This window comes from Cydia splendana, chromosome 3 (genome assembly GCF_910591565.1).
Source record: "Cydia splendana chromosome 3, ilCydSple1.2, whole genome shotgun sequence".
Taxonomy (NCBI): Eukaryota; Metazoa; Arthropoda; class Insecta; order Lepidoptera; family Tortricidae; genus Cydia; species Cydia splendana.
The window spans coordinates 8033409-8052142 of NC_085962.1; the positions used below are offsets into that span (position 1 = coordinate 8033409).

Here is an 18734-nt window from a genome sequence, read left to right on the forward strand (position 1 = left end):
AATTTAATTATTTGTTTCACAATACCCTAAATTATGTCAAAGAGTGATATTTTATTACTAAAGTGTATTTATATTTTTTATGGAAATTAAGTGAATATTGTGGGAAAGTGGTAATACCACACCAGTGTTACTAGTCACAAAGAAATTTTAGAAAAAAAAATCACATCACAGGTGTAGTGTTGTGTGAAGTAGGTATAATTTTTTTTCTGTTCGAATCATGATCAAAATGGGATTGCTGTAGATAAAATACTATTATTTAATTTAGAAAATCAAACCTTTTAATGGCGTAAATATAGTTTAAAGATGTCCAATCAGTGCAAGTTAATAGTGGGGATCGACTTATTTGTGCATTTACAGTTATACGCGTAACACGAATTTGTGCATCGAGTTCTGAGCATCGAATTAGGCCACATAGCGATCTCTCCCTAAAATACCGCTGGTTGTCGACGTATCAAGTTAAACGTGAGTTTATAATTTACTATCGTGTTCATTATTCAACTTAGTGGACAGGATAAGTGAAGTGTTGTTTGGGATGAATACGATAGATAACGTTTATAAATAGTGTATAGCGTGAGTCGATAATTCGTATGTTTTTGTAAATGGGTCACCTCGCCATTCTTTTACGAGCGAAGTTGTTTTGTGATTTCTTGGCGTAGCAATTATTGTTGATTCACTTATCACTTGTGTATTTATTGTAGGTTTATGTATTAAATACAATGTTTGTGTTTTAATTTTAAGTGAGTGTGGCGGGAAAGTGATGTCCAGAAAGGCCGCGAGCTGGTAATGTGATGTCATCAAAAGGGGAAACAGAGGCCGATTCAGGCACCGTGTCGCCGAACCTGCCTGCAGTCAAAAATGAACCGGTTAGTACTTAAAAAGTAATTAATTCCTAGTAAGCTAAGTATATGAGCCATTTTAATGCCAAAATACCTACTTAAATTCCAAGTGAGTAGATATTGTTCTTCCTGACTCGTAACTAGACCTTACAACCATTTTCTTTTAAAAATAATGTTTTGTGGATTAGTTGATTATGTACTAGAACAGGTAAACTGTAATACCACAATGTTATTTATTACAGCATACACTACTACAGTGATATATAATATTAGATTTAGTTGAGATAATATTATTATATTGTAGCATAGGATTTTGTAATCTCTTCAGTATTGTAAGATAAGTAGTGTTTGTTTCACCATCTTGCACAGCTGCTAGGTGTCATTACTGGCTTTCCTTATTTCCATCAAGATTCTGAATTCCCAAGGATCAATTTATTAATGTAGTTATCTTGATTAGATGGCACCTATGTGTTTGTGTCTAGCTTTGTAACAAGCATGATGGGTATCTGCATTAAAATATTGTTATGCAAATTAACTTCAACCGCAATTAATAACAACACAAAAAATGTATTGTGCCGGTTGGGAAAAGACTAAAAATTATAGCATTGAAACTAAAAAAAAGGAGAAAAAGGTTATGACATATACATAGGTATATGTATTACAAATAAAATACTCTTATAATAAAATGCATGAGGCATATTTAAATGTGCACCTTGAATCTTGACATGCATATATGCCTATAAGATGTTAAATACTATTCAAATACCCAAGGGTTGTTTTTATTATGTTTCCAGCTTGATCCAAGCTAAGACTTATGAATATTTATAAATTTTCAACTGCTAAGTAGGTAACAATTCTATTTAATGGATCATATACTCATTTTAATTTCTTTTGCTATAAAAATGTTTCAAATTAAGATTGTGAAAGTTTTATCTAATTGGTACAGACAGCAACAGTCCTAACTGTACATTTGGTGGACCTTATTACAAAACCGGCCAAGTGCGAGTCGGGCTCGCGCACGAAGGGTTCCGTACCATAATGCAAAAAATGGCAAAAAAAAAACGGTCACCCATCCAAGTACTGACCCCGCTCGACGTTGCTTAACTTCGGTCAAAAATCACGTTTGTTGTATGGGAGCCCCACTTAAATCTTTATTTTATTCTGTTTTTAGTATTTGTTGTTATAGCGGCAACAGAAATACATCATCTGTAAAAATTTCAACTGCCTAGCTATCACGGTTCGTGAGATACAGCCTGGTGACAGACGGACGGACGGACAGCGGAGTCTTAGTAATAGGGTCGCGTTTTACCCTCTGGGTACGGAACCCTAAAAAGCATAAGGTCCACTGATGTACAGTTAACAGTGTGGGTGATGCCTGGATTTTATGTATATTATTCAGATTAAACAGACAACTGCATTAAGCATTTACAAAGAGTAAGAGGTCAACGCATATTGGTGCATATTACCACAACCAGCACTACTGACTTGCCAAATGGTGGGTTATAGTATAACAGTAGGCTTGAGTCGGTCCTGAACTAAGAACTATTAAGAATGAAATCCCATCAAGGACCGAAAGGAACTAAATCTTTTTGCACGCTCTTAATCGGTCTTTAGGTCCTTTAGTTCAGTAGGATTCGAGAGCGCTTGACTGAGTGAAACGTAAAATGGACGGAACGAAACGGTTGTCAATGTCGCTGGCACGAGTGTGAACGAGATGAAAGAACGACGTGACACTCCTAAGCCCGTAAAATATGAAGGAAAATCAAATATATTTCGACATATTTGATATTTTATTAATTATGTTAAGGTGTTTTAATGTTTAATACCGACACATCGTATCATACAAGTTGAATTGGATTCAGTTACCAAAGATTGGAAAGAAACCAATGAAAAATCGACTCCTATTCATTCCCGGCTCTCAACGACCGAACTGAACTAAAGGAACTAAAAGACCGAACTAGTTCGTTTGACCGAGAGCGGAGCGCTCTCTGTAGTGACCGAGCAGGCACAAGCCTATATAACAGCCCATGTTGATCCCTAGAACTCAATTTATGAAATTATATTTTATTGATATTGGTAGGTACATATTATTAGGTTTCCGATAAAATGCTAATATAGCCTATCCCATAGTTAGCTTTGATGATTTATTGGAAGACAAGTTAATTTTTGCATCAGTTCAATTTAAATTGAACCTTAAATCAGAATGCTAAGGTTGAAATTTAATTGACATAAATGTGGTTGATAAATCATACATTGTATGTCTAGAGAACTTAAATTAATACAGATATGCCTATGTGTGGAGACATCTTATATACTCAATATTGTACCTACCTATATTAATATTAGGTGATCTGATCTGTGATGTAATATTAGGTCATTACCTATGAAATTGGCGTTTTGTACGGAGAATTTCAACGAAACACGAATTTCCATACAATTAATTTTGCGGATATTTTTTTGATGGCTAATTCAAACCAAACAAAATTTTTCCAGTAATTTTTGACACCTTTAAGGTATGTTTTCAATATCTCCATTTCTTGAAAATTGGTACCATTAGAAAAATATAAGTAATTTTAATACTCGAACCGACAGCACATGAAAAGACCTATTTTCAAGGCTTAATTCTGAACACTTAACAATAAAAAATAACAATTAATTGTATGTAAAATCGTTGTTTATTGAGTGCACTGTAGTTTTATTGTAATTGTGTATGTACTTTTGTAAAAAAAAAAAACTAGGATCAGACTTATATCTATGAACAAAAACGCCAATTTCATAGGTAAGGACCTAATAATAAATACTTAATCCCCATCGCCCGCTGGTTTTACCAGTGCAATCAGTCAACGCAGGGCAGCTTGTGGCGAGCTGTTGGGGATTAGCGACCTCACGTACCCGAGTGCTCCTGGGGAGTTCTGTTACCCGCAAGGAGGGTGGGTGGGACAGGATTCTCTGCCTCTGGCTTGCCTTAGCCGGCCGGCCAGAGTGGAGTCGTTAGAGCTATAAGCTCCAGGGGTGGAAGTGAAATATGCATAAGACGCGAGTTGGCACAGTGGCTGTTAACAGCCACTGGGTAGAAAGCGGCGCACACCTCTCGACACCCCTGAGCCGCTCACACCGGTGTTGCCCTTGAGCCATCCTAGATGTCGCTTTTTGTGGGGGCCCATCTTGTGAGGGCGAGTCACCGTCTGCCGGAAATAAAATTGCATACCGTTTTATTAGGCAGGCGTCCGGTTTTTTTACCCCATAGCTCAGTACTTAGTCCATCGCTTTCACCCAATAACCTAGTTCATTTTAGATTCCATCAACTCTCAATAGCCCTTACACCCTGGCGGGTGCTGCCTCTGTCTGCGTCCCATGACACGGGCAAGGGCAGCATCCGCTTGGTGTACCCCTTACATTTCATTAAAGTGTCAAAAGGGCCTCTACGTGTTGGCTTCGGCTCCGCGCATGCCTCCCAAAGGTCCGGAACACCATTGTTCCGTGATGGGAAAGAAATACTTAATATAATGTGAAGTAATAGCTTTTATTATGATTTTATCAGATCTAGGACTACCATCACATTCCCAATGTAAACAATTAGATTAGACAAACAGTTCGCAAATTTAGATGTTTATGCAATATCATTTTTTTTACCTTAAAGAGACTATTTTTATAAAAAAAATTAAAGTGTAAAAATATACCTCTGACGCCACACCTGAAGGACAACTCTGATCAGATCAAACACTCCATATTAATATAACAATAACATTGATCAGTCCCTGATTCATTTTATCAATGATATTTCACAAATGTTTATGAATAATGCATAATGCCATTACATTTTAGAATGTAATATTTGCCACTAAACTGCCCTTACATAACTGGCGCTACTTTGCCCCTCTTGTGGATTAAATGTAACTTCCTCATCAGTTTTCGAAGAATAAAAAGCTCAGAAATAAGTAAACTGGGTGGTGAAAAATCTCATGATTTAAATTTCCAAACATGTGGCATTTATCTTTGGCAGGCAACCACAGCTAGTAAAGAAGAAACACCTAAACGAGGCAGCACGCTGCTAAAATGCACAACTTGCAACACATTTAGCACCCTAAGCAGCCGCGCGCTGACCACGCACATGGCGCAGTGCTCGCCCGACAACAACAATGTGGCGGCCGCGCAGGCGGACGCCCGCCCTCACAGGAAGCTCTTCGAGTGCGACGTCTGCAACATGAAGTTCTCCAACGGCGCCAACATGCGCCGCCACAAGATGCGCCACACCGGCGTCAAACCTTACGAATGCAGAGTCTGTCAAAAGAGATTCTTCCGCAAGGACCATCTAGCGGAACATTTCACCACACACACAAAGAGCTTGCCGTACCATTGCCCGATATGCAACCGAGGGTTCCAGCGCCAGATCGCCATGCGCGCGCATTTCCAGAACGAGCATGTCGGCCAGCACGATCTTGTCAAAACTTGCCCTCTCTGCAGCTACCGTGCCCCCACCATGAAAAGCCTCAGAGTTCATTTCTTTAACAGGTAAGGATTGTATGTGATGTCATGCCTACATAATCATATCATTCATTAAATAGGTACTACATTACAGTTTCATCGTCATAGGGGCTTTAGAAAATGGAGAGTATTTTGCGTCATGAGAACTATAAATCGATCGAGAACTAATGTGGTGATTCATTAAAACCATCTGCCTCAGTAAACTGAAAATCATAATTAGATTCCAAAAAAAGTAAGACAATGTTGCCACTTTTTACTAGCGCGTCTTGTATTTATATAAAAATAAGTAAATAAAAGTACTTTTTTAAATCGTAGGAGTAAAATTATCAATAAATAAATTATCTTAGAGTGTTTATTTATAATTTTTTTTTTTTAAAGAAAGAAACAAATTATTGCAGTGGCAACATTGTCTTACTTTTTTTGGAATCTAATTACGACTCGGAGATTAGTTTGAGTAGTTTCACTCAGTAGAGGCTACAATACATCACACAATTGACACATACAAAAAAAAAAAAATCACATACATACATACTCTGCCGAAATCATTCTCTTCTTGCAGTCTGGTGAAAACTGTAAAACAGCCTTGATAGCTAAAAAATCCTATCTTACCTTAACTTAAGGGAAGTACGTATTGAATGTATGCGTTTACATTTTCCTCATTGTCCTTTGAGTCGAAGACAAGGTTTTTACGTTGTATATCCTAACAAGTTACGTAATACGGCGCAAAACTAGACGTTAGCAAGTTTTGATTAATGTTTTCGTTACCAGCTGTTATCGACTACACGTCGAAAGAGCCTAAACTCAATGCAATTGTTTTATTTTACTAACACGTTTGTACAGACAGCAACACTTACCTGACCATCGGTGGACCTTATTACAAAGGCATAAGGTCCACAGATGGATAGTTAAGAGGCTACCTGAGGTTTTCATCGATTTTTGACAAGTTATGAATCGTATTCTTCAATCTTTTATCTCCGTTTTTGTGTACCGGATTTTGAAAGAAATTAATACAATTTTTTTATGATTTTTTAAACATTGTCTAAAAAACACTTTTTTCGTAACTAGTTTGCTGTCTAGGGTCTTACATGTACGAAATCTACATATTTGGGTTCGTCTTTGACGTCTCGAAAAACTTTGAAGTAAATATGGGATACTATATTGCTTAAAGCCGTTGCTGTTAATGTGATAAGCTACAAAAAAACATTAGAAAACTAAGGGATTCGGATCGAAGGTCATTGGCGTGGGGGAGCCCCTTAAGATTGTGGGCGATGGTGCTGATGGTACAACCTGTCAGCTTTCTTTTGCCTGCATTGATAAAATCGCATTGTCACTACAAAGCTTAAGTTAACTTGTAGGGTTAAATCCTACAAATATTTCATAGACGTAAAATATTTCAGACACGGCATCGACCTAGACAACCCAGGAACCGGCAACAACTCTGTTTCCCTGCTAGCAGCCGGCATAGCCAACGCCGCGTACGCCGACGGCTCCATGGACGCGAGCGCCATCAACGCCCTGGGGGCTCTAGGCTCCGGGCTGTCCGTGTCCGTGGCAGCCGCGTACTCGGACAGCGGCGACAGCAACGGTGCTCGCTCCGTCGACAACGCTACACCGCCCATGCACTATCTGACCCCGCACGTGGAGATATCTATGGCCGACAACAACGAGACGTTCTCTCCGGGACAGTCTAACCATCTAAATAATTCCGGTAAGCAATGTATTGTATTTATAGCTGGTCAAACAAGTTTGTCAGTAGAAAAAGGTAATTTAAATTTTCTATGGGATTATAACTCTTCGCGCCTACATTTTTTCAATTTGCCGCTCTTTTCTACTGACGGAAATTGCTTGACAAAGTATAGATACTGGTTTATCTAGTAGGTACCCATGGTATAATAATATTCTCCGCCTGGTACTCTCTTCCGACCACGTGACTGACACAAGCAGGGCCGGATTAACCCTAAGTCAAAGTAGGCAACTGCCTAGGGGCCCCGTCTCGGTTAGGGGGCCCCGGCGGCTCAGAGCGCACCAAAAAAAAATTTGTTTCATAGGGTCAAAATTCACGCGAATTTTTTTTATTCTTGTATGCATTGTTATTGTTTATTTTTAGATCCATTCTTTAATTAAATGAAACTGTAATAAAATTGAAGCAATACGTTACAGTTTACGGGGCGTATATGCGTACCTGGGGCCCGTTTCTCAAAAGCCTGTAACTTGTAATACAAGTGGAAGTCCCTTTCTAACAAAAGCTGTCAAAAAGTGGCATCCGCTTGTGTTACAAGTTACAATAAGCTTTTGAGAAAGGGGTCCCTGTCTGTAAAGGTTTTCTGAAAAAATGTTACATTTACTTTTTTTCGATCAACCAACAACTTCTGGGTTATTTCGACTCAGAATCACTAGGACTATTGATTAAAACAAAGAAAAAAGTGTCCCCAGTTTTTTAATACGAATTTTGGGTGTCAGTTTAGTGACGGTTCATACAAAATGTATGTAAAAATGCGTCACAATAGTGACCTTTTTTCGACGATTGTCAGAGCGCTGCTTCCTTACAGCACGGCCTTTGGCGTTGCTTTTTAAGAAATATCAATTTCAGTAGCTTGGCCTTTTGCCTCGCATGAAAGCTCACTTCGCTAAAAGACGCTTCGGGCTTGTCGAGCAATGCGGAGATTGCTGAGCTCGACCTTTACTTCAGCTTCACTTTTTACCTCAATTTACCATTGGTTTGTGTTCCTCATCTCCCCTACTTCAGCTTAGCCTTTGGCCTCGCTGCGCCTAGCTCGGCCTGCAGTCTCGCTTTTTAATACAATGGAATTTGGTTCGTGTCTGTGTTCAACTACTTATCCCGAAGCCTGAAAGGCTTTGAGTTCGCATGAAAGCTCGCCTCACTGGGGCACTTCGGACTTTTAGGCGCAGGTAAAGATCGGTACCCGGCTTGGCCTTTTAACAGGCTTTCACAATTTACGATATTGTTAAAAAAATTTTCGCTCGCTGCGCTCGCGTTTTTGGTAAGTTTCTATCTACATGTTAACTTGACTGGTGAATTAATACAGTTAGGCCAACAAAAGTCTGCAATGATTTTGATAGGATACGCAGTGCAAGTGTTATTTATACGTCATAATTTCATAGAAGTTTGACGTTTAAAATAACACTTGCACTGCGTGTGCTATCAAAATCGTTGCAGACTTATCTTGGTCTAAATCTAATAATTTTAACATATGGAAGTTCTTTATTACTAGGTTGATCCTAATCATGTGGCTCGGCGTTTTGTCTTATGATCGGGCAATCGCTGTTCAGCCTCGCAAAATATTAACTATTGAGAAAATCAAGTTTGCGGCACTAATTGAGCGTAGCCTCGCTTATAATTTTCCATTAGAGGTAGATAGGAAAGTGACGCTCAAGCGCACAGCTTTGGTATTCCAATGGGAATTGGCCTTACTCCTAAAGGGCTCTCCCCACACTTGACGCAACGCGGAATCGCCAAAAACCGATAGAAAAAAGCTTTATGTCCAAGCAATAAGAGCGAAAAAGACATCGTTCTGACTAGACTCGGATCGTCTCGGCTGAAGATTGAAATTAAAAACGCAAACTTATTTCCCTGTGCTAAACAACTAAACATGCTCTATGCAGAATTGACTGTAAGGGGGGCTCGAGCCTTGCACTGCCTAGGGGCCCCGACATGCTTAATCTGGCCCTGGACACAAGCCTACGTTATCATGCGACAGCGCTATATAATAGTATGCAATAGCGCTATACAAAGTGGCAATGTTATTGTGACGTAGGCTTGTGTCACTCTGGGAAGAGAAGACCATGTTTTATTAGACTATGGTAGGTACCGATATCTATGGCCGACAAGTACCTTTTAAAAAATAGAGAAATGTTCCTTGACTGAGTCGTCATACACAAATCAAATTACTCCCAACACGCTCCATCAAATTGTGTAAAAAAAAAATATGTATACATCATGTAATAAATTTTTAGACGTGATGCACCTTCTCAAGCAAGTAATATGCGTTAATGTTAATATTTCGTAATTCGTCACCTACATAAAACGATAAATAAATAAAGTAAGCTCAGATTCAGATACAGGATTTTTATATAATTAAAAAGAAGCGCTTGAATGTATGGTTGCCTTGTCGCAGATTCGCGCATGAACGGCGAGGGTGGCAGCTCGCCGCAGTCGGGCGACAGCGCGGGCGCCGTTGCCAGCTCGTCGCTCGCGCAGCTCCCCGCCGGCATCACGCCATCCATCACGCTCATTCCTATCAAGCAGGTACAGTATAGGGACAGGACGGCAGTCTATAGTACAGACTATCTTTAGGTGTTTAAATAAATAGATTGTTGATGCTTAAAATTATTATCGTCACTTCATTAACTAAAATAACCTATTAACCATAATTTACTAATATTACGTCACTCATATTAGAAGTAATTAAATTTTACTAATCAAGCTAATTACACTTATACTTAAAATTGACGTAGAGCCCAGGCCAGGTAAAAAAAAATCATTAGTCATTCCTATTCGGACGGTGCGCCGAAACAACCACAGGCGCAAAATACCTGATCACCACTAGTATAGCTAATCCATCATTGTGGTTTGTACTCACCAGATTTTATTTTCTGTAAATTAAAATGAATAGAAGGAAATGACTAAGCAAATATATTTTACCACACCAGCTCGTAAAGGCTCTCTTTATTATTCAAAAACTGATGAGAAAATTGCATTTTATCTATTAAAGTGGTGAAGTTATGAAGTGAACTTTTAAGTTTTACAGTTAGTATTTTCCTCGTGAAGGTGCAATGAAAGAAATTGTATTTCACTTGGCAGCAAAGTTTGTTAACTCTCGTGCTTTGAAACCCTTGCAACGCTCAAAATTATCTACACTTTACGAACCACTCGTTAGTCGTTACGTTTGCTCAAGTATCATTATTAGCACGAGGAGTTAAATAACAACTTTGCATTTGCCAACCTTGTAAAACAAATATTTTCTACGTGTTTGTGTAACAACTAACAACCCTTCCGATCGAGCAGCAGCTGACATTCACGAGGATTCGTTATACAATATACAACGTACATCTCCCTTAACTATCACAAATGCCCGTTTAAATAATTTAAATGCCATTAAAACACGGTTTTAAGAGTGACCCAGGGGAACGTAACCATGGCAACAAGTGACATGAAAAACTTGATTCCAGAAACCTCTGTATACTTCATTTTGTAATAGGCCTTTCAACATGAATCCGCACTGGTATTATAGGAGCCGAACGCGGAGGAATCGGGCGGCGGCGAGTCGCAGGGCGAGGCGAACGGCGACAAGCGTGGCGTGTCGTCCAGCCTATCGTCGCTCATCAAGGTGTCGCCGCTCAAGAGCCTGCTGCGCGAGGACCTGCGCCGCCGCATCAGCGCCCGAGGCCGCGCTCGAGGCTCCAACGTGAGGAACACCATTATTGTCTCTCTCTCTCTCTCTCTCTGTCTCTGTACGAATTGGGTAGCTAACCGCACTGCATAAAAGATACAATGCCTTTTGTTTAACATATTGAGGTTCAACTAAACATACGCCTAATAATTATTATTATATTTTATTACAGACAGAACATCTGTTTAGTAATGATAAAATGAAAGTGTAGTGGTGCTTTAATATTAATTTCATACGGTAGTATCTTCCCAAAATTCCACATTTTCACCTTGGTATTAGGTAATACGAGCATTGTAAAATTCGGGTTGTAGGTACATACTTATAGAAGTGTGATTTTAAATTGTAATTACGAAACTGAGTTTTGAATTGCTCCCACTCTTCTTTTTCTGCATACAATTGGCACACCAGGGGCCTATTGCATAATAAAATACAAGCTAATACTATTAGTGATTTTGTATGTAAAATGCCATGGTGTAAAACGCAGGTGCCATGTCATCGAATCAATTTAACGAAATAAATTTCAATTTAGTATAACTTCGCGGAAAAACAAGCACACGTGCATGTGTATTGAGTACTAGCTTTTGCCCGCGACTTCGTCTGCGTGGAATTAGTGACAGCAGCTAAAGTAGGTATAGCACCTGGATAATGCTAATAGCAATCATTCAATTCGCGCATTGCTGACTTCAATTATTAGGCAATTCATTAACTCTTTCAATTCCCCCCCTTTACACTCTCTTCAGGGATGATTTCAGCCATAAAAACTATCCTATGTCCTTCCCCGGGACTCAAACTATCTCTATACCAAATTTCAACTAAATCGGTTCAGCGGCTTAAGCGTGAAGAGGTAACAGACAGGCAGACACACTTTCGCCTTTATAATATTAGTATGGATGGTATTGGGATGATAGTGGTAAACGTTGGTTCTGTGTGTGTGCAGAGCTCCCGCGCGTCGCCGTCGGAGGGCGGCGTGATCACGTCGACGCACGGCGACGCCGCGCTGGCGCCCGCCTCGCTCATGTGCTCGTTCTGCTCCATCACCTTCCCCGACTCCACGCTCTACTTCCTGCACAAGGGCTGCCACTGCGACTCCAACCCCTGGAAGTGCAACATCTGCGGCGAGCAGTGCTGCAACGTCTACGAGTTCAACTCCCACCTTCTCAGCAAAAGTCACCAATGACTGTTTGCAGGGGGGCCGTTCCGATAATAATGACTTTGTGTTTCGTGATGCACTTGCGCGGTGTGTGCATAGTACGAGCGCTTCGGAGCTTCACTGTCGTCTTCGATTACGCGATTCTGTTCTCAATCTACTGTGTCGGGCGCTGAAGGGCTTCGAACTCGCTATGCGCTGAACGTCCCCCCGAAGATATCATTTTAAAAGTGCAAATTATGTCGAGTTATATTTTTAGCGGTTATATTTGTTATGTTAAAATGCGTGAAGATATTTATGCGGATATTTTAGTACTTAAAGAAAAGGGTTTATAAAAGGGTAATATTAAATTATAATTGTGACGGGGTCAGATAGATTTGGGGTACAAGCTAGCAACTAAATTGAAAGCTGAAAGTGGTACCACTCGGTAATGATAAATATTACATTCCAAAACGTGACGTAGCATTCCATGATGAGAGATTCGAGTCTTTGGTGGGGAATATTATTGTAACTAAAAGTATCTCCTCTATCCATTTTAAAATAATCACGAAAACTAATGTAGTGTGTTGCTGCACCTTACATCACAATGAAATCGCAACTCGCGGATGCAATGTTAGAAACATTGTATGTGTAGGTATACTAAATGGATAGTAAAGGGACACTTGTATTGGTTTACCATTCTACTTTTCAGTACTTAATTGTACTACGACTATATCTAATCTAAATTTTAAAAGTATTTTTGGTGCGATAGTGAATTTTACAAATGTTTTAAAGTATGGTGGAAATTGTACAAATTAATATATTTTTACATTTCACTGTTGAGAAGAGAGGGCCTAGCCTGTATTTCCGTGATTATTTACTTATTGTGATTGTGTACAGACAGGAATTATAAATTCTACATTCCATTTTTATGTTATTATTGTTTCTTAATATGCATGTAATGCAAGTCCACGACTAATATTTAATGTACAAGTTATATTTTGTTGTTATTATTTATTTTTCTAAAAATACGTCTTGTCTTTAATAGCTACTTATGTTTCATTATTTTTAAATAGAGTGGTGCGTTATTAATTATGGTCATATGTACTTATTTCATTCTCAATCTATACAATGTTCCTTTCGTCAGTTCAGTTGTATGATATTATCGTTAGTTGAATTGTTTAAAATTGAAAACGAAAAATATTGAAGGCACACTTGCTCAAAATAGCTTAAAGTGTGGGGCATGGCATCGTCGCACAAAAGCATTATAATAAAATTTCTATTTAAATTAATTGGAGTAATGTAGTTTTATAAAACACTTTCATGTATGCTTATGGAAGTTTAAAATCGAATCGTTCAATTCGAAGGTACTTAATTTTATTTAATATCAAGGTTTACAAAAGCCCCATTAGATTTAGCGAAACTGACCCGTATCATATAATTGTACTATCCGAAAGATTTTATTATGTCTTGCGTCCTAAATGCAAAGCCGTCGTTTTCCAGCTAAGAGAACGCTTACGGTCCATGGCCGTGCAAAACCCTCGGAACCAATATTGCCTGGTCGTATTTGTTTTTGCGTACCGGATCCGGATCGGAAGTTAGCGTTCTAATACAGAAGTGCTCAACCTAATGGCAAACGATATTGATCTCTTTTATTTTGAAGAGTTAAATTTCTATATTGACTTTCAATTTATCAGTTAGGTAAATAAAATATATTTCATTTGTGTGCTTATAGAGACATATTGGTTTAATTATACAATTTAAAATGCTATAGGTTAATGAAATTAATTTTGTAATGTAGCTGTTAATTATGTTTTAGTACATTTTTCGTGTTTAACGTAATTGGTCAGTCCGTTCCATTTTCATTGAAGTAACCTGAGATTTACATTCCTGTAGCTCTTAAGTACTTACTTTCGGTTGTGGTCTTGCCTGTTAAGTTTACGAAATTACTTAGATGGAACTGAAATTATGTTTTACCAACGAAGTTATATATTTGTTTTGTTATGTGGTCATCGCGTGTATAAAGTAGGCCGGCGCGGCGCGGGACCGTCCGTGAGTTACCTGAAACGAGCAACATATTTATTTACAGAGGTTCTTATATTATGCTGTTTCATTGTTGGTTTTGCAACTTGATTGTTTACTTTTATTTGGTCCCGCCGCCGCGCCACAGTTAGTTAAGGTAGAGTCTAAGAGCTATTAATATTATTAACCGGTCACCCCATTGGGCGCCTTTACTTAATCCGTCCATGTCTAATGATAGATATTGCCTTTAATATTTAATAAAAAATAATATATTTTGTAGATTTTAGATATGACTAGGGAGAGATGTTAATTATAAAATGGTTAAATAATTGCAGAGATTTAAATATGTAGTAATAATTTATTTAACATTTAACGTAAATCTCTGCATTGCTAAAAAGTTATTAATTGTGATGTCAACCAATAATGTAACGAGTAATGACATTTTATTTACTTCAGATTAAAATAAAATTATGACATGATTTTATTCCATCCCTCACTTATATAGAAACTGTCCAGGATTTGAAGGAATTATAATATACATATACAAAGGTAATATTAGAGAAATCGGTATCCAGCCACCGACACGTTATTGAAGGTTTATTTATTGATTGCTGTTGACATATTTACATTGTTTATGGACTCGCAGATTTGTAAATCGCGTTAATTTCATCACGAGAGAAATGTTTATCGTTAAAATTCTAATATATATACTTTATTTTTGTGGAGTAGTTATATTGTAAGTACAAAATAAGTATTGGAAGTTGTGTTATACCACAGCCAATTGTTAATGTTATTTGTGAAATACGTGAAACAGTATTTTAATTAAAATTTCTAAATTAGAAAGAAAAGTTGAAAGTAGAAAGTTGGCAAAGGGATATGTTTTAGAATTTCACAAAGCAAAATAATTATTTGTTCATAATGCCGCATCTATAGAATTCTATAGATGATTTTATATTACTAAGCACTCAGTCCAAGTCAACAACAAGCCTTTAGTATAGCGACCCTCACCTTAATACCAAAACACAGCTTACCAACATTATATATTTTTTAAGTTGTTATATATATGTACTTAAGGGTAGATAAATATAAATTAATGTGGTTAAAAGCAATTGCTTGTAATTTTAAACAGTTGAAAGCGTCGTTAATATTTTGCTGTTACATTTATTGTGTTGTCAATTGAAATGAAAATAATATTTATTAATATTAAAAGGGATACTACATATTTTATGAAAAACCAGTTTGTAATTGTGAGTGATAGTTACTATATCAAGTTTTAGCAGATTGTGCCTTAGATCAATACTTTAATATTTTAAACATATTTAAAGAGACATTTTTTGGAAATTGTTTAATATAATATATCTCATATCTAGATGTGTGTATTTTAAAATAAAATATTGTCACATTAGAGTTATATATTTATACACAAACTAGGAAATCAATGACCTGTTAATTATTTATGTATAAGACAATGTACGCAATATGGCTGTTGCTTGTTTTTATGAAAAGTTTATTTTGCAGTTAGGAAATATAATTTTCTCTTATCGTCCTGTAACGGTAAATTAAGATTATATTATAAAGGATTGGTACTTATTACCATAATCTAGTTCTATTTATTTACGTTTAATTTGGTAAAGGGTCTAATAAAATATTAATAAATTATGAAGTATTAGTTTTTTTTTTCCAAACATATCCTATTTTGTACTTAGGGGTCATCCATTAATTACGTCACACGTTTAGGGGGTGGGAGGGGGTCAAGAAAATGTGACATATTGTGACATGGGGGAGGGGGGAGACACAAACTTTGTGACGTCACTTTAACTTCATCAGTAACCGAAATTTTTTTTTTTTATTATTTTATTCACTGTACATTTAAATAACAAGTTTTTAAAACGATAATCGTTTTTATTCTTTTAATTTTCTTTCCTAAGCACTTTTGGGTTATAAAATTACTAATATTTATATCGTCAAAAATATTTTGATAAAATATTAATAATACTTAGGTACTTACTTAATTCGATTTGGCGATTTCGTAGAAAAAATGTGACGTCACACTAGGGGGGAGGGGTTTGCCAAATGTGACAAGGGGGGGGGGGGAGGGGTCAAAAAACCTAGAAATTCGTGTGACGTAATTAATGGATGACCCCTTAATTAGTACTAAACCGACGTCAGTGAACTTTATAATCTACAGGGTGCTACGCGATTTCGGGGTTGTCCCATAGTAAAAGTTGCTCAGTATAATCCCAAAAACTCCCTGGCAATGGGAATGCACTTATTTTTTGGCCACACTTACTGTCATGTATAGCTTTGGTATTGGTAGATTAGGTAGTGGCACGAATTGTTACTCTGACCACGATAAATTTGCACCAACTTGTCAGTCTTAGCAGTGACAAAGTATGACGTAAACGTAAATCTTGGCGGACCACTGAGCTTACAAGGAAGGGTACCCTTCCTTGTTAGTATGAACCGACTCAAACGCAACGCGAATAAGAACATCGGTTATCACACTGAGGGCCCACCGCGAACCACGTTCGACGTGTTGCCTCCCTGTCACACTTACGTACGAATTTACAAGTGCGACAGAGAGGCATCACGTTGAACGTGGTTCGCGGTAGGCCCTCTGATGCTATTTCCGGTTGTAACCGTGTTATAACCGTGTAAAGCGTAAATATAACTTCCTACCTCGCACAGCTAAACTGTGGAATGACCTGTCGCCTGCGGTATTTCCGGACCGATGCTATCTTCAAGAAAAGAGCGTACTCCCATCTTAAAGGCCGGCAACGCACTTACAACCCCTCTGTTGTTGCGGGTGTCCATGGGCGGCGGTAGGTAATCGCTTACCATAAGGCGATCCGTCTGCTCGTTTGCCTCCTATATCATAAAAAAACTGGACTACCCGGGACCTCCTAGTCACGTAATGTGCTTATCCCACTAGTGCGGTAAAGTAGCGCCATATGTACTGTAATTGTATATGTCGTCGTATATAATATTATCCCTTTTCCAGGCCGCGCCAACCAATCTTCAAGGTTTTTCAAAGTTCTAGTGAAGATCAAATTTCCAAATTTTGAATTTAGCGCCTTTTTCTTGAGACAAAGTTGACTTGCCATAGTATTATATAAGTATATAGCCGTAACAGACTACTACACCGCACTGCGACCTTGGTGCGCCGCTCCCATAAGTGAGAGCGAGAAAGAGATATCTCTCGCTCTCATTTAACACATTCAATACCACTAAGTGCTACGGGTTACGCTTGTAGCGCGTAGCCACGGTTTCGTCGTATGTAGCGCGTAGTCGCTACGAACAGTGTACCCGACAGTCGGGTTCTTGGTGTTGAATGTGTTAAGGGTGTGGTGCACCAAGGTCGCGGTGCGGTGTGGTAGTCTGTTACGGCTTTTATATTATTTGTTTTGGACAAAAAGTTTAATTTACTCAACATTAAACTTTTTGTCCAACTCAAAAAGGTCAAGCTATTCTTTGGTCAAGGTCAAGCTAGACTAAAAAGTATAATGTCACTCAGCTTTGTAGTTTTTATCAAATTCATAGTTGCGTTATTTGCATCCTTTTCTTCAATATGTCAAACGAAAGTGACGCAACGCGGGTCCGAACAGCAAATAAATGACGCATCGTCCATAGCCTGAATCCGAATTTGCTGTCATTTGTTGAACGCACCCATATCTTCGCTTTTTGCTTGCTTAGTGAAGTTTTGTTGACATTTCGGCCGTAAAAAGTTAACTTTTCCTAAACTAAATCACCAACTAAGTTGATCCTAACAATTGAACCTACATTTGGTGTTAAACTGCTGAATTACTTTATTCGTGGAATGGGAAAAACAACACAGATTGATGGCGACAACAATCCAACATCGGTCGATTCCGATCCAGACCCCGCTAAGTTATTGGAAGCTGCTTTACTACAGATGGATGGCATTATAGCGGGTAAGTTCTTTTAAATGTACATCGGGTATACGGCAGTTTACATGTTCACGACCCGCGTTACCCGCGTACGGCTCTACTAGTCTCCCAAGCTTTTACACTAATAATAAACATTTGTGTTTTTTTGAGATTCCTGAAACTTGACGATTGTTGGCTCGTCTTTTAAGTTTGCCAACCCCTGATCTTTATGTTAATGCAATAAAATACCTAATAAAGTGAAAGGTATCCATGACTGATTTAGACACTACTTAAGTGCTCATGATGAGATCTTTATTTTACAAAACAAGAGAGCTAGAGTTAGACAGTTTACAGTGCAAGTGTTATTTTAAACGTCACACTTCTATGAAATTATGATGTAATGCACTGCATGGGTTATCAAAATTGCTGTAGACTTTTCTTGGTCTAACTCTATTATACAGCAAACTAAAGTAAGTTTATAAACCAAAACAAGAAAAAACATAAAGAGAGAGCATACATACATCCCGGGCTAGGGCTCAATGAAGTCTCAAAAGTAGATTAGTTAATGCGTCCAAATCCATCTGCAGGAAAATACATGCACAAGCTTATTTTTCAAACTACAGTACAGTAGTTTAACTTGATTAATAAAGCATTATCATATTGATGAAACATACAAGAATAATGTGTCAATGATGTGACTCAACAAACTATTGACAGTTAATTAATTGTCATTATTACCCAGGATGTTGCAGCATTATCTTAGGGTGGCTCCAGATTTTACAGTTATGTACAACTTATTTACAATTTAGTCTCAAAATATTGAAACTTGTAAACAATTATAAAATGTAAACAACTTGTAGAACAACATGTACAAGCCACATGTTGGTGGCTAGTAGCCTTTCTTTTTAGACTTTATGAACAATGAAACACCTATAATTCATACAAGTGGTAAACAATCAGAAAGTGC

The 18734-nt window shown here is 37.9% G+C and overlaps 1 protein-coding gene across 2 annotated transcripts; it reads left to right on the forward strand.

The window, feature by feature from the left end:
* The first annotated feature begins 169 nt into the window (after window positions 1-169).
* LOC134806410 (zinc finger protein ztf-16) lies at window positions 170-15543 on the forward strand. 2 transcript variants are annotated; one of them, XM_063779676.1, is made up of 8 exons: window positions 170-188; window positions 358-462; window positions 739-863; window positions 4840-5348; window positions 6719-7029; window positions 9458-9588; window positions 10574-10747; window positions 11670-15543. In XM_063779676.1, the coding sequence occupies exons 3-8, from the start codon at window positions 789-791 to the stop codon at window positions 11907-11909; spliced, it is 1440 nt and encodes a 479-aa protein (XP_063635746.1). In that variant the 5' UTR covers window positions 170-188; window positions 358-462; window positions 739-788; the 3' UTR covers window positions 11910-15543. The 2 variants fall into 2 exon arrangements, with proteins under 2 accessions (XP_063635746.1, XP_063635747.1); XM_063779677.1 differs by lacking the exon at window positions 170-188 and having other exon boundaries at window positions 451-570.
* The last annotated feature ends 3191 nt before the right edge of the window (window positions 15544-18734 follow it).